This window comes from Lemur catta, chromosome 13 (genome assembly GCF_020740605.2).
Source record: "Lemur catta isolate mLemCat1 chromosome 13, mLemCat1.pri, whole genome shotgun sequence".
NCBI lineage: Eukaryota > Metazoa > Chordata > Mammalia > Primates > Lemuridae > Lemur > Lemur catta.
In genome coordinates, this window is record NC_059140.1 from 8,495,534 (window position 1) to 8,511,082 (window position 15,549).

The 15,549-nt window shown below is 38.6% G+C and overlaps 1 protein-coding gene across 1 annotated transcript; it reads left to right on the forward strand.

The window, feature by feature from the left end:
* Window positions 1-8,855: 8,855 nt before the first annotated feature.
* LOC123649032 (zinc finger protein 708-like) lies at window positions 8,856-14,616 on the forward strand (the record flags this gene model as incomplete). The annotated part of the gene is made up of 3 exons (XM_045566973.1): window positions 8,856-8,970; window positions 12,479-13,505; window positions 13,839-14,616. Coding segments are annotated over exons 1-3 (1,920 nt in total), but the record flags the coding sequence as incomplete, so codon positions are not given.
* Between the last annotated feature and the right edge of the window lie 933 nt (window positions 14,617-15,549).

Here is a 15,549-nt window from a genome sequence, read left to right on the forward strand (position 1 = left end):
TTAAGACATGATGGGCAAAAGTCAAAGATAAATCACCTATGTATCTATTGCCAATGTAATTTTCTTTGTGTTTGCTTGCCTGTATAAATATTACTCCTATTTTGTTTATGAATAATATATTTTTTCTTGGTTGGTGATCAATGGTTATTTTATCCTGTCTAGGGCCATAGTCATAAAATTATCTTAATTTCAAAATATATTTATTGATGAATATATATAATCTTTGTGTGAAATATTTGTGTGATTTGAAGATAATTTTTGAATAGCTTCAAAAATCCATTTTTGGTATTATTTATTTTTCATGTAAAAACACATAACATTTAGAATCTTAAATATTTTAATTAGAGTTTACTCATGTTAAGTATATTGACATTGTTATGCAATGTATATCTCTAGAATGTTTTTATCTTGCAAAGCTAAAACTCAATATACATAAAACAGCTACCTCTTTTCTGCATTTTCTGGTCCTTTACCAACATTATTGTATTTTTGTTTCTAAAGCTGTAACTACTTTAGATATTTTATATAACTGGATTCATGAAGTTTCTGTTTTGGGGGGTGGATTGGCTTATTTCATTTACGATGTCAAGATTTATCTTTATAGTAGATGTTAGAAGATATCCTGCCTTTTTTTTTTTTTTAAAGAGATAAGTGAAGTTGTTTTATTGGGTCACTCCCGGGTGAGGGTAATGGGTCCCAAGAGAGGGGCCCGGGCAAGATTCTTGGGTCCTGGGAGAGATTTCCTGTTTTAATACTCCATTATTTTTATATCCCAAATTATACTTATTTGTTCATTTTGTGAAGCAAGTTTGGGTTGTTTTCACCTATTGGCTTTTGTGAATAATGCTGTAATATACATGGATGTGCAAATAAGTCTTCATTTGAGCATACATGCAACAGTTTATGTCTGTCCTGGATTTTGTTTCATTGGTTTACATTGTCTGCCTTTATGCCAGTAGCAAACTGCTTTGATTACTGTACCTTTGTAACATGTCTTGAAATCAGAAAGTGTGATGCCTCCAACACTGTTTCTTTTTTTGAAGGTTGTTGGCTCTTCAAGGCACTTTTCCTTCCATATAATTTTTGAATTGCTTTTTCTTTGTTTACATATGACCTTGATAATTTTAAAGGGATTGCTTTGAATTTGTAGATGAGTTTGGGCAGTATGGACATCTTCACAATAGTCAGACTTCCAACCCTTGATTAAGACCATACTCAAAATTGTCCCAATAAAGTTTCATTTATTTGTAGATGTTCTGGTTTTCCTCTTGTTATTGATTTCTAGTTTTATTCCATTTTGGTTATAAATAATAGTTTGTAAGATTTTAATTTTTAAAAATTTGTAAAGAATTGTTTTGTGCCCATCAGTTGTTGTCTCCAGGGGAATTTTTTATGAGCTATTGAGAAGATTGTGTATTCTGTTGTGTGGAGTGTTTTCTGTATGTCTATTTTTTTTTTTAATTCAGCTCTTCATGGGGGTACAAAAGCTCAGGTTATATACATGGTCCATGTCCCGCCAATCCCCCTGAGTCAGAGCCTCATGTGTCCATTCTCCAGACAGTACACCTGGCATTCACCATGTAGTCATACCTCCATCCCCTCCTCCCCCCACCTCCCCGAGTCAGCACCTTCAAATATGACCATTCCCCAGACGGTGCGTGATGCACTCATCATTTAGGCATACACCCATCCTCTCCCCCCACCCCCCGTCTCAGTCTGATATCCGATTGGAGTCCTTCCCCTATGTGCATTTAGGTGATGATCAGGGAAACCAATTTTCTGGTGAGTACATGTATTGCTTGTTTTTCCATTCTTTGGATACTTCAGTTAATATAATGGGTTTCCACTCTCTCCAGGGAAACCAAAGAGATGTCATATCATCGTTATTTCTTATAGCTGAGTAATACTCCATGGTATACATATACCACAGTGTATTAATCCATTCGTAGATTGATGGGCACTTGGGTTCTTTACACATCTTTGAGATTGTGAATTGTGCTGCTATAAACTTTCACATACAGGTGTCTTTGTTATAGAATGATTTTTGTTCTTCTGGGTATATGCCCAATAATGGGGTTGCTGGATCGAATGGTAGGTCTACTTGAATCTGTTTATGGTATCTCCATAATGCTTTCCACAGGGGTTGCACTAGCTTGCACTCCCACCAGCATTGTATGAGTGTTCCTGTCTCTTGGCATCCACGCCAACATGTGTTGTTTTGGGATTCTTTGATAAAGGCCATTCTCACCGGAGTTAAGTGATATCTCATTGTGGTTTTGATTTGCATTTCCCTGATGATTAGGGATGTTGAGCATTTTTTCATATGTTTGTTAGGCATTCTTATATCTTCTTTTGAAAAATTTCTATTCATGTCATTTGCCCACATTTTGATAGGGTTGTTTGATTTTTTCTTGCTGATTTTCCTGAGTTCTAAATAGATTCTTGTTATCAGTCTTCTATCTGATGTGTAGTATGTGAAAATTTTTTCCCATTCTGTAGGATCTCTGTTTATTTTTGTGACTGTTTCTTTGGCTGTGCAGAAGCTTTTTAATTTAATCAGGTCCCATTTGTTTATTTTTGTTCTTGCTGTGATTGCCTTAGGAGTTTTCTTCATAAATTCTTTGCCTAGGCCAATGTCTGTAGGAGTCTTTCCTACATTTTCTTCTAGAATTCCAATCGTTTCCCATTTAAGGTTTAAATCTGTTATCCACCGTGATTTGATTTTTGTGAGAGGTGAAATCTGTGGGTCCTGTTTCGGTCTTCTACATGTGGCTATCCAATTTTCCCAGCACCATTTATTCCATAGGGATTCTTGTCCCCAGAGTATGTTTTTGTCTATTTTGTCAAAGATTAGATGGCTATATGAGGATGGTTTTATATTTGGGTTTTCTGTTCTGTTGCACTGGTCTGTGTCCCTGCCCTTGTGCCAATACCAGGCAGTTTTAAGAACCACAGCTTTGTAGTATAGTTTGAAGTCTGGCAAATCAATACCTCCCATTTTGTTTTTATTGCTTCAAATTGCTTTTGCTATACGTGGTCTTCTCTGATTCCATACAAAGTGTATAATTATTTTTTCTAAATCTGTGAAAAATGATGTTGGTAATTTAATAGGGATTGCATTGAATCTATAGATTACTTTGGGTAGTATAGACATTTTAACAGTGTTGATTCTTCCAATCCATGAGCATGGTATGGATTTCCACCTATTTATGTGTTCTACAATTTCCTTCCTTAGTGTTTCATAGTTCTCTCTATAGAGGTCCTTTACCTCTTTAGTTAAATATATTCCTAGATATTTTATTTTCTTTGTTGCTATTTTGAAGGGTACTGATTCCTTAATTTGGTTCTCCGATTGAATGTTATTGGCTTATATGAATGCCTCTGATTTGTGCCTATTGATTTTGTAACCTGAGACTTTACTGAATTCATTAATTAATTCCAGGAGGCTCTTGGTTGAGTCCTTGGGGTTTTCCAGATACAAAATCATATCATCAGCGAAGAGTGACAGCTTGATCTCTTCTGTCCCTATTTGGACACCCTTGATTCTGCTCTCTTGCCTGATAGCTGTCTCAAGGACTTCCAATACTATGGTGAAAAGCAATGGGGACAGTGGGCAGCCTTGTCTGGTTCCAGTTCTGAGTGGGAATGCTTTCAGTTTTGCCCCGTTCAGTATGATGTTGGCTGTGGGTTTGTCATATATGGCTTGTATCATTTTTAGGTAGGTCCCATTTATGTCTATATTGTTAAGTGTTCTTATCATAAAAGGGTGTTGAATTTTGTCAAATGCTTTTTCTGCATCTGTTGAGAGGATCATATGGTCTTTATTTTTCCTTCTATTTATGTGGTGAATTACATTTATAGATTTTCGTATGTTGAACTACCCCTGCATCTCTGGGATGAAGCCTACTTGGTCGTGATGAACTATTTTTTTAACAAGCACTTGGATACGATTTGCTAGGATTTTATTGAGAATTTTTGCATCTATGTTCATGAGAGAAATTGGTCTGTAGTTTTCTTTTTTTTTTGTTGCATCATTTCCTGGTTTTGCTATCAATGTTATATTGGCTTGGTAAAATGTGTTGGGGAGAATTCCATCTTTCTCGGTATTGGAGAATAGTTTATGTAGTATGGGCACCAGTTCATCTTTGTATGTGTGGTAAAATTCAGGTGTGAATCCATCTGGACCAGGGCTTTTCTTTTTGGGAAGGCTTTTTATTGCTGTTTCAATTTCAGTTCTTGATATTGGTCTATTCAGGAATTCTATTTCTTGCTGATTGAACTTGGGAAGGCTATGTGTTTATCGAAATTGTCCATTTCCTCCACATTTTCCAGTTTGTGTGCATAAAGGTTTTTGTAGAATTCATAGATGATATCGTGTATCTCTGTGGCATTGGTTGTGATTTCTCCTTTGATGTTCCTGATGGAAGTTATTAAAGATTTTTCTTTTCTGCTCTTGGTTAGTCTAGCCAGTGGTGTGTCTATTTTATTTATCTTTTCAAAGAACCAACTTTTTGTTTTATTAGTTTCCGTTATAGTATTTTTGTTGTCCTTTTCATTGAATTCTGATTTGATCTTAATAATTTCTCGCCTTCTGCTGGGTTTGGGGTCAGTCTGTTCTTCTTTCTCCAGCTCTTTGCATCTGTTCATTAAGTTGTCTAGTTGTAAGTTTTCTGTCTTTTTGAAATAGGCATTTATGGAAATGAATTTTCCTCTCAGGACTGCTTTAGCTGTGTCCCACAGATTTTGATAAGTTATGTCTCCTTTGTCATTTAATTCAAAGAATGTTTTGATTTCTGACTTGATTTCTTCCTTTACAAAATAGTTATTCAGGAGAAGGTTGTTTAGCTTCCATGACTTTGAGTAGGAATGAGAGTTCCTGTTAGGGTTCATTATTACTTTAATTCTGCTGTGATCTGAGACGATACTTGGTATGATTTCTATTTTTTTTAATTTTTTAAGACATGCTTTATGTCCTAGAATATGGTGAATCTTAGAGAACATCCCGTGAGCTGATGAGAAGAATGTATATTCAGTGGATTTCGGGTAGAATGTCCTGTAGATGTCAGTCAGGCCCATTTGTTCTAGCATTCTATTTAAGTCTACCATTTCTTTTCTTATTTTCTGCTTTGAGCATCTCTCCTGTGCTGTCAGTGGTGTGATAAAATCTCCAGGTATTACAGTACCGTTGTCTATCATTTGGTTCAGATCAGGTAGGGTTTTCTTTATGAATCTGGGTGCGCCTAGGTTGGGTGCATATATATTAATCATGGTTATGTCTTGTTGTTGAATTTTGCCTTTGAGCAGTGTGTAGTAACCGTCTTTGTCTTTTATTTTGTTGGTTTAAAGACTAAGCTATTGGAAACTAAAACTGCCACACCAGCTTTCTTTTGGCTACTGTTTGCTTGAAATATCGATTTCCATCCTTTTATTTTTAGTCTAAATGCATCTTTGCAGGTTACGTGAGTTTTCTGAAGTCAGCAAGTACTTGGTTTGTGTTTTTTTATCCATTGGCCCAGTCTATGTCACTTGAGTGGGGCATTAAGGCCATTGACATTTAGTGAGAGAACTGATAAGTGGGACAGATTTCTGTTCATCTTATTGAGTAGAACGCCATTGGTATGTTTTCTCTTTTGAGCCATTGTGGTGGCTGGAATTTGATCTTTAGCTCTTGGGTGGTTTTACATTCGTGGGTCTTTGTTGTGATGATCCGTGTGTAACTCTATTTGAGTACCTCTTGGAGGGCTGGTCTTGTCTTCGTGAATTCCCTCAGTCCTTGTTTATCTGAGAATGTGTTAATTTCTGCTTCATATAGAAAGCTTAGCTTAGCTGGGTACAAGATTGTAGGCTGGGCATTATTCTGTTTCAGAAGAGTGAGAATGAGGTCCCAACTTCTTCTTGCTTGTAAAGTTTCAGTTGAGAAATCTGGAATAATTTTGATGGGCCTCCCTTTGTATGTTACTTGTTTCTTTCTCCTTACAGCTCAAAGAAGGGTCTCTTTAGTGGATATTTTGGTCAGTCTGATGACTATGTGGCGTGGTGTTTTCCTATTTGCTATGAATCTCCGAGGGGTTCTTTGAGCTTCTTGAACCTGTATATCTAGAGTTTTATCAAGGTCTGGGAAATTTTCTTCTATTATGTCTTCAAATAGCTTATCCAGCCCTTGATTATTATCTTCTTCACCCTCAGGGATGCTGATAACTCTCATGTTAGGCTTCCTCACATAATCCCACATTTCTTGTAGACTCTGATCTTTTTTCTTATTTCTTTGCTCTATCTCTGTGACCAACTTATTTAATTGGAAAGAGTTATCTTCAATCTCTGGGATTTTTTCTTCTGTTTGATCTACCCTGTTCTTGAGGCTTTCCACTGTGTTTTGTAGCTCCCTGAATAATTTCTTCATTTCTAGGAGTTCAGTTTGGTTTTTCTTCAATATTTCAATTTCCTTAGTGAATTTTTCTTCCAAATCCTGGATTTTTTGTGTGGTTTCTTTGTGTTGGTTATCCATTTTTTCGGGTATATTATTCAGCTTATTTATAATCCATAACTGAAATTCTTCTGGTAACATGTTGGTAATCTGAATCTGGTTTGTGCCAATCAGAGGAGAGCTGGTATTTCTCTTTGGGGATGAGGTTTCTCTTTGGTTTTTTGTGTTCCCCATATTTTTTCCCTGAGCCCTTCCCATCTGGCTCTAGCATTAGATGTTTTCTGACAGCTTTAGTCTGGCTAACAGCATGCCTTATACTCTGTTCTTAGGCTGTGAAACAATCTAGGTATGTTGCTTCCTTTGTCCCTAAGGGGTGTCTGTTGTGAGTTGATTAGAGTTTTTTCTGTCTCAGTTTGGGGACTGCTTCTGATGGGTCCACCCCGAGAGGATTGGCTTGACCTAAGACCAGTTTGGCAAGTTAAGTCACTGTGTTGTGGACTTTCAGTTAGCAGGCAGGGTTCACACTATTTGCAAGCAGAAAGTCTCTCCCTTCCCTCTCCCCCCCACGTCTTTTGGTTCTTCCTCTAGATGTGGGGTTTCTGTCTCTTTTCGTAGGAAAGACATTGGCTAGGGGGAAGAGTGGTGCCCTTGTTCACTGAGTGCTCCAGCTGCTGCAGCTCCCACGGGCAAAGGTCTACCCTGTCGCGTTGTCTCCAAGGTCCAGGTTCCGCAGTCTTGCGTCTTGGGAAGCACTCAGTGTTCACACCTGGGAAGGGGACCTGGAGAGGGTCCATAGACCAGGGGATGGAGCCCTCTGGGGAGCCACCTGGCACCCTATGGCTCTGCAGCAGCTAGGCCTTGGACCACACAATGGTGGCTGCCCACCCGCAGATCACCGGCACTGGGGGGGAATGTTCAGGGTCCGATAGGAACCAGAGCTGGGGGCCTGGAGAGCTCAGGAGTATACAGTAGCTCCTGGGCTAGAGGGCCACCAAAAAGGAAAAAGAAAAGGAAAGAAAGAGAAAAAAAATACAAATAAAAAGAAAAGGAAAAACAAAACAACAAGCAAACAAACAAAAGCACTAATAATAATAATAATAAATAATAATATTTTAAAAAACCAATATGAATAAAAAGAAAAAGAGAAAACAAGAAAGAAAAGAAAACGAAAAGAAAAAAAGGAAAAAAATAACCTGTTATTCCGCGACCAAGAGTCTTAGCTCTTTCCTGCTTATGTCCCCTGTCCACAGAGTTCATATAAAGCCACAGCTCTTGGCCTTGGTTCACGGACTATAAAAAGAAGCTGCGCGGGGATCCACGCGGCCCCTTATGGATCCGTAGCGGCTATGCTGTGGGACCCAAGATGGCGACCGTGTGCCCGCCAGTTGCTGGCACTAGGGGGGAATGTTCAGAGCTGGGCAGGCGCCAGAGTCCACCACATGTCCCTGGCCAGGGGGCCACCAAAGAAGAAAAAGAGAAAAGAAAATCACTTTATAATTTCACGATCACGGTCCCTCACCTCAGCTCAGATCCGCCCCGTCTCCCTTCAATCACTTTGTTCCCGCGGGGATCCCCCAGGGTCCAAGCTCTTTCCCACTGATGTCTCCTGTGCACAGAGTTCACACAGAGCCACAGCTCTTGGTGTGGGTTCACAGACTATAAAAAGGAGCCACGTGGGGACCCGCTTTGCCCCCTATTTACCTGCAGTGGCTATGCTGTGGGACCCAAGATGGCGATTGTGCACCCGCCAGTGGCCGGCGCTGGGGGAGAATGTTCAAAGCTTGACAGGCCCCAGAGCCAAGGGCTCGGCGAGCACCACAGCCCACTGCAGCTGCCCGGCCGGGGGGCCACCGAAGAAGAAAAAAAGAAAAGAAAAAAAAAAAACCACTTCATAATTTCACAATCGTGGTCCCTCACCTTGGTGTAGCTCCGCCCTTTTTCATGTTAATTGCTGCGCACCGGCGGGGATCCCCCAGAATCCAAGCTCTTTCCCGCTGATGTCTAATGTCCCCAGAGTTCATACAGAGCCACAGCTCTTGGTGTGGGGTCACAGACTATATAAGGGAGCTGTGCGGGACCCGCGTGGCCCCCTATAGATCTGTAGTGGCTAAGCTGTGGTCCACAGATGATGCCCGTGCGCCTGCCAGTCGCCGGCGTGGGGGGAGAAAGTTCAGAGCTCGGCAGGCGGCCGGAGCCTATAGCAGCTCCCCCGCCGGGGGGGGGGGGGGGCGCTGAAGAAGAAAAAGAGGAAAAAAAGAAAATAAACCCTCTTTATAATTTCACAATCGCAGTCCCTCGCCTAGGTGCAGCCCCCCCCCTTTTCCCTTCAATTGCTTCATTCCTGCAGGGATCCCCCAGAGTCCAAGCTCTTTCCTACTGATGTCTCCTGCCCACAGAGTTCACACAGAGCCACAGCTCTTGGCGTGGGTTCATGGACTATAAAAGGGAGCTGTGCGGAGACCCGCGTGGCCCCCTATGGATCCGCAGCGACTACGCTGTGGAACCCAAGATGGCGACTGCGTGCCAGCCAGTGGCCGGCGCTGGGGGTGAACATTGAGAGCTCAGCAGGTGCCAGAGCCCATAGCAGCTCCCCGGCCGGGGGGGGGCCACCGAAGAAGAAAAAGAACAAAAAAAACTCACTTTAATATTTCACGATCGTGGTCCCTCGCGTCAGCCCAGCTCAGTACCTGTTCCTTTAAGTGTTAGGTCACCACGGAAACCCCCCAGAGTCTAAGCTCCTTCCCGCTTATGTCACCTGTCTTGAGAGCTCCACGTCTCCCGTGGTGATTCTGCCCCGACTTCAGTCAGATCCCTGATTGAGTGGGTGTGGAGGTCAGTGGGGAGAACAAGCCGCTTTGCTGTGGGGCTGAACCCACCTCACTCGTCGTTGAGGCAGGTACGGCCGTCCCGCACTCCGCTGTCTATTTTCCGTCCCACACTCTCCAAATTATCTCAGTCTGATTTCCCACTCGCCTCTGTTTTTTCTTGTTCTCTGTGTCCATGGTGATTCTCCGTGGGTTCACACCACCGTTCCTGCGGGGGAGCAATCCTCTAGCGTTGTGGCAGGTCGAGATCCATGCCTTCCTCTCCAAGAGCACGAATCCAGGAGGTCACCTCCACTCTGCCATCTTCTCTGTATGTCTGTTAGGTGTAATTGTTGTATAGTGCTGTCAGTTATTCCCTTACATTATTATTTATTACTGAAAGTGACGTTATTGGCATATCCTAGCATTATTATATTCCTGTGTATTTTTTCCTTCAATTCTGTCAATGTTTGTTTTATATATTTGGCAAGCCTGAATTTATACACACACACAATGTGCATATATGTATTTTATATTTTATATATATTACATATATAATATAAAAGTAAATCATAAGTTATCAGTGAATCAATACTTATTTAATATCCTTCTGTGTCTTTTGTGATAGTTTTGACTTAAAGCATAGTTTATAAAATAGGACAAATTTTCCCTCAAAATACATTGTGCCTAATTGTGATCTCTCCTGCTTTCATTTGATTAATATTTGCATGCAATACCTTTTTTTATCCTGCCACTTTTAGTCCACTTTTGTTGTTTGATGTAAGGTGAGTCTCTTGGAAACAGTATATAGTTGGATCTTGTTTTTTTTTTAATTTTCCTAAATCCTTATCTCTATTCAATTTACATCTTTCAGTTTTGAAGTTTAGTTCATGAATGTTTACATAATTTTTTTGAAAGGAAAGGACTTACTATTGGCATTTTATTAAATGATTTCTTTGATTCTTGCAGCTATTTTGCCCATTCTTCCTGCCTTTCTTTGTATCTCACTGATTTGTGTATTTATATTCTTTGACTCTTTTTGTATGTATCCTTTTAGCATATCTGTATAATAGGTATTTTCATGATGGTTACCATGGCAATTTTACGAAACTTATAGTTAAAACAACATATTTTAAAGTGGTAATAACTTAATTTTAGTTGCATTTAAAAATTTGTAATCATTACATCTGTCCTCAATTTTGTTATTGATATCACCAATTATATCTTGTTATATTCTATACCTATTAACAGAGTTTCAGTATTATTTTTCTTGTTTTTGTTTTCAAATTTTATACCATGATTAAAAGTGTTTTCTGTACCCTTATTTCAATACTACAGAATCTTACCTATGTGTGTTTGTACATCTTTCCAAGAGATTTATTTATTTTCTTATGATTTTGTGTCATTTTCTAGCATTTTTAAATTTTTTAATGAAAGGGAGTCCTTTTGGGATTTCTTGTGGGAAAAGTCTAGTGGTAATAAAGTTTTTCAGCACCTAGTTATCTTAAGAAGTCTCTATTTTTCTTCTCTTAGAAGGGCAGTTTTGCTGAATATAGTGTTTCTTCTTTGAAGTTTTCCTTTCAGCATTTTGACTGTATCACCCAACTCTTTTTTCTGGCATGCAAGGTTTCTATTGAAAAACTCACCAATAATCTGACAGGAGCATGGTTACAGATGACACATCACTTTTATTTTGCTGCTTTGAATATTCTCTTCTTTCATGTGATTTTCATAGCTTTATAATCTGTCTTGTTACAGCTCACTTTGTGCTTACCCTAGCTGAAGTATGCTAAACTTTTAATTTTTTATGGCTATTTTTCTTATATTTGAGAATATCTCAGTCATTTCTTACTGTATTCTTCAGCTCCACAATGTGTTTTCTATGATTTTATTTTTTGTGATATTGTCATTTTCCTGATTTTATTTAGCTGTTTATATTGTTCCCACTGGGCTCATTCAGCCTCATTCAGATGGTTATTTTCAATATTTTCCGGTAACTTCAACCTCTCCATTCCTTTTTGGCTGACTACTGGTCATTTATTTTGTTTCTTTAATTGGGCTATATTTCCCTGAAATTTTGTGTATGTTGTAACCGTTACTTGAGATTTGAGTATTAAAAAAAGCCACCTTTAACAAACTTTATAAAGTGCCTTTGTTCTGGGGGACTGACACCAATTGACTTTCCTAGAGATTTAAGGAACCTGAAATCCATTTTGAGGATTTTCTTTTTTTCTTTTCTTTCTTTTTTTTTTTTGTTTTTTTTGGAAACGGAGTCTCACTGTTTCCTGAGCTACAGTGCCATAGTGTCAGCCTAGTTCACAGCAACCTCAAACTCCTGGGCTCAAGCAATCCTTCTGTCTCAGCCTCCCGAGTAGCTGGGATTACAGGCAGCCACTAGCATGCCCAGCTAATTTTTTTCTGTATATATTTTTAGTTGTCCATATAATTTATTTCTGTTTTTAGTATACACAGGGTCTTCCTCTTGCTCAGACTGGTCTCGGACTCCTGAGCTCAAATGATCCACCTGTCTCAGCCTCCCAGAGTGCTAGGATTACAGGTGTGAGCCACTGTGCCTGGCCCATTCTGAGGATTTTCTTTTGAGGAATTGTGTGTAATTGTGTGTTTACTTTCTAGTTAAAGTAATTTCACCACATTTCATCTTAAGAACCTGTCATCATTTGCTACACCTCTCCTCTGTTTGTGGTACTGAAGGCTCTCTGTTGCTGTAATGACTTTTTACATTTGGATTCAGTATGCCTAGTCTGTCTTTGAAAATATAGCACTATTCCTTTCAGCACTCTGTGTTATGAGACACAGAAACTGGGGGCTTTGGAAGGACCCCCAAAACCCAGAATGATGGACACAGGTATTACTATTTTCTTTCTCTATTGAGGGAGAAACTGGGGGTTGAGATTTTACATCTATGTACAACATGCTGTATTGAGGAGGAAAGGCCATGGTAGGGAAACATAACAAACATTACTTCCCTTTCCATATGGCTCTTGGTGTTGTCCTCTCCTGGTGTGTTGGAAGTTCTTACCTGGTTTTTAGGATTCCCACAAAAGGAGTTTGGTCAGTATGGTTTTGTTACCTTTTTTTTTGTCTACAGAATTATAGGATCTATATCATATTGTATAATTTTGCTTATTTGGCTGGTATAATTTTAAATATTAAATTTATAATACATATTCATCAGATTGTAAAAATAGAAATAAGTGAGATAATTTGTTATTTTTGAAATTTCTTTCAGCTATGCCCTCTTATTCCACCCAGGACCATTTGCCAGAGCAAGGGATAAATGTTTTATTCCAAAATGTGGTACTAAGAAGATATGAAAAGTGTGGCCTTGAGAATTTAAACTTAATGAAAGACTGGGAAATTGTGAGTGAGTGTAAGGAGCAGAAAGGAAGTAATGATGGACTTCACCAACATTCAACAACTACCCATGCTAAAATCTTCCAACATAATAAGTGTTTGAAAGTCTGTAAAAAATTGTCAAATAAAAATAGACATAAGATAAGGCATACTGTAGAGAAATGTGTTAAATGTAAAAATTATGGGGAAGCATTTAACCAATGCTCACACATTACTGAACATAAGGCAATTCATAATGGAGAGAAACCTTACAATTTTAAAGAATGTGACAAAATCTTTAAATCTTGCTCAAGCAGTTCTAATCATAAGATAATTTTTACTGGTCAGAAATGGTATAAGTGTGAAATTTATGGCAAAGCTTTTAACCATAGTTTAAATATTTCTACACATAACAGAATTCATACTAAAGAAAAACTCTACAAATGTGAAGAATGTGGCAAAGATTTTGCCCGGTACTCATACCTTTATAAACATAAGAGAATTCATATTGGAGAAAAACTCTACAAATGTGAAGAATGTGGGAAAGCCTTTGGCCAGTGCTCATACCTTGCTGAACATAAGAGAATTCATACTGGAGAAAAACCCTACAAATGTAAAGAATGTGGCAAAACCTTTACCCAGTGCTCAAGCCTTAGTACACATAAGAAAATTCATAGTGGAGAAAAACCCTACAAATGTGAAGAATGTGGCAAAGCTTTTACCCGTTGCTCATACCTTACTGCACATAAGAGAATTCATACTGGAGAGAAACCCTACAAATGTGAAGAATGTGGCAAAGCTTTTACCAATTGCTCATACCTTACCTTACATAAGAGAATTCATACTGGAGAGAAACCCTACAAATGTGAAGGATGTGGCAAAGCCTTTACCCAGTGTTCACACCTCACAGAACATAAGAGAATGCATACTGAAGAGAAACCCTATAACTGTGAAGAATGTGGCAAAGCCTTTACTCGGTGCTCATACCTTAGTAAACATAAGAGAATTCATACTGGAGAGAAATCCTACAAATGTGAAGAATGTGGCAAAGCCTTTGCCCAGTGTTCATACCTTACTGAACATAAGAGAATTCATGCTGGAGAGAAACCTTACACATGTGAAGAATGTGGCAAAGCCTTTGCCCAGTACACAAACCTGTATATACATAAGGGAATTCATACTAAAGAAAAACATTACCAATGTGAAGGATGTGGCGAAGCGTTTGCCCAGTACTCGAACCTTTATATACATAAGAGAATTCATACTGGAGAAAAACCCTACAAATGTGAAGAATGTGGCAAAACCTATACCCAGTGCTCAAGCCTTAGTACACATAAGAAAATTCATAGTGGAGAAAAACCCTACAAATGTGAAGAATGTGGCAAAGCTTTTACCAATTGCTCATACCTTACTGCACATAAAAGAATTCATACTGGAGAAAAACCTTATAACTGTGAAGAATGTGGCAAAGCCTTTACCCGGTGCTCACACCTTAGTAGACATAAGAAAATTCATACTGGAGAGAAACCGTACAACTGTGAAGAATGTGGCAAAGCCTTTACCCGGTGCTCAGACCTTAGTAGACATAAGAGAATTCATACCGGAGAGAAACTCTACAAATGTGAAGAATGTGGTAAAGCCTTTGTCTGGCACTCGAAATTTTATTCACATAAGAGAATTCATACTGGAGAGAAACCTTACAAATGTAAAGAATGTGGCAAAGCCTTTGCCCAGTGTTCATACCTTACTCAACATAAGAGAATTCATACTGGAGAGAAACCCTACAAATGTGAAGACTGTGGCAAAACCTATGCCTCATACTCAAACCTTAATATACATAAACGAATTCATACTGGAGAAAAACCCTACAAATGTGAAAAATGCGGCAAAGCCTTTATCCACTATTCAGACTTTACTAATCATAAGAGAATTCATACTGGAGAAAAACCCTACAAATGTGAAGAATGTGGGAAAGCCTTTGCCCAGTGCTCAAACCTTAATATACATAAGAGAATTCATACTGGAGAAAAACCCTACAAATGTGAAGAATGTGGCAAAGCTTTTACCCATTGTTCATACCTTACTGAACATAAGAGAATTCATACTGGAGAGAAACCCTACAAATGTAAGGAATGTGGCAAAGCCTTTGCCCAGCACTCACACCTTAGTTCCCATAAGAGAGTTCATATAAGAGAAAACCTACAAATGTGAAGAATATAGTAAAGTCTTTAAATATTGCCCTAGGTTTTCTTATCATAAGATAATTCATATAGTAGGGAAGCCCTGGAAGTATGCAGAATGTGGGAAATCCTTTAAGTTATGATCATGTTTCTCAACATAAGATAATATATGCTGAAGAGAAACCTTATGAAAGTGAACAATGTGGCAAAACCATTAACTAGTGCTTAAATATTTGTAAACATAAGAAAATTCACACCAGAGAGAAAACATACAAATGTTAAGAATGCAACAAAGCCTTTGCCTGGTCCACTTCCCTTACTGTGCATTAGAGAAGTCATACCTGAGAAAAGTCCTACCAAGTAATGAAAAGTGAGAAAGCTTGCTCACATATGACCTGCCATCAGAGAGTCATTCTGGTTAATGGCAATATAGGTGTGAAAACTGTCAAATATTCCTTTCAGAAAATAAAAGTCTTAGGGTGTACCAGAGTGTTTATACAGAGAAAAAAATATCCCAACTATAAAGAGTGGTACAACATCTTTACTTCTATCGCAGATCTTGTGCATGGGAAAATTTATACTGAAATGAAACCGTATGTGAACTGCTGAAACTTTAACTTCAGTGAATTTGGATTTGAGAGGAACTCTACAAATGTAATGAATGGAAAAAACATTTCTTCATAAAACACAGTTTTTAAAACAGAACTTGTACTTTACAGATGCCATAATGTGAAAAAAATAATAAAAAATCAAGTCTAAATATATGAGGATTCACAGTACAAAGCAC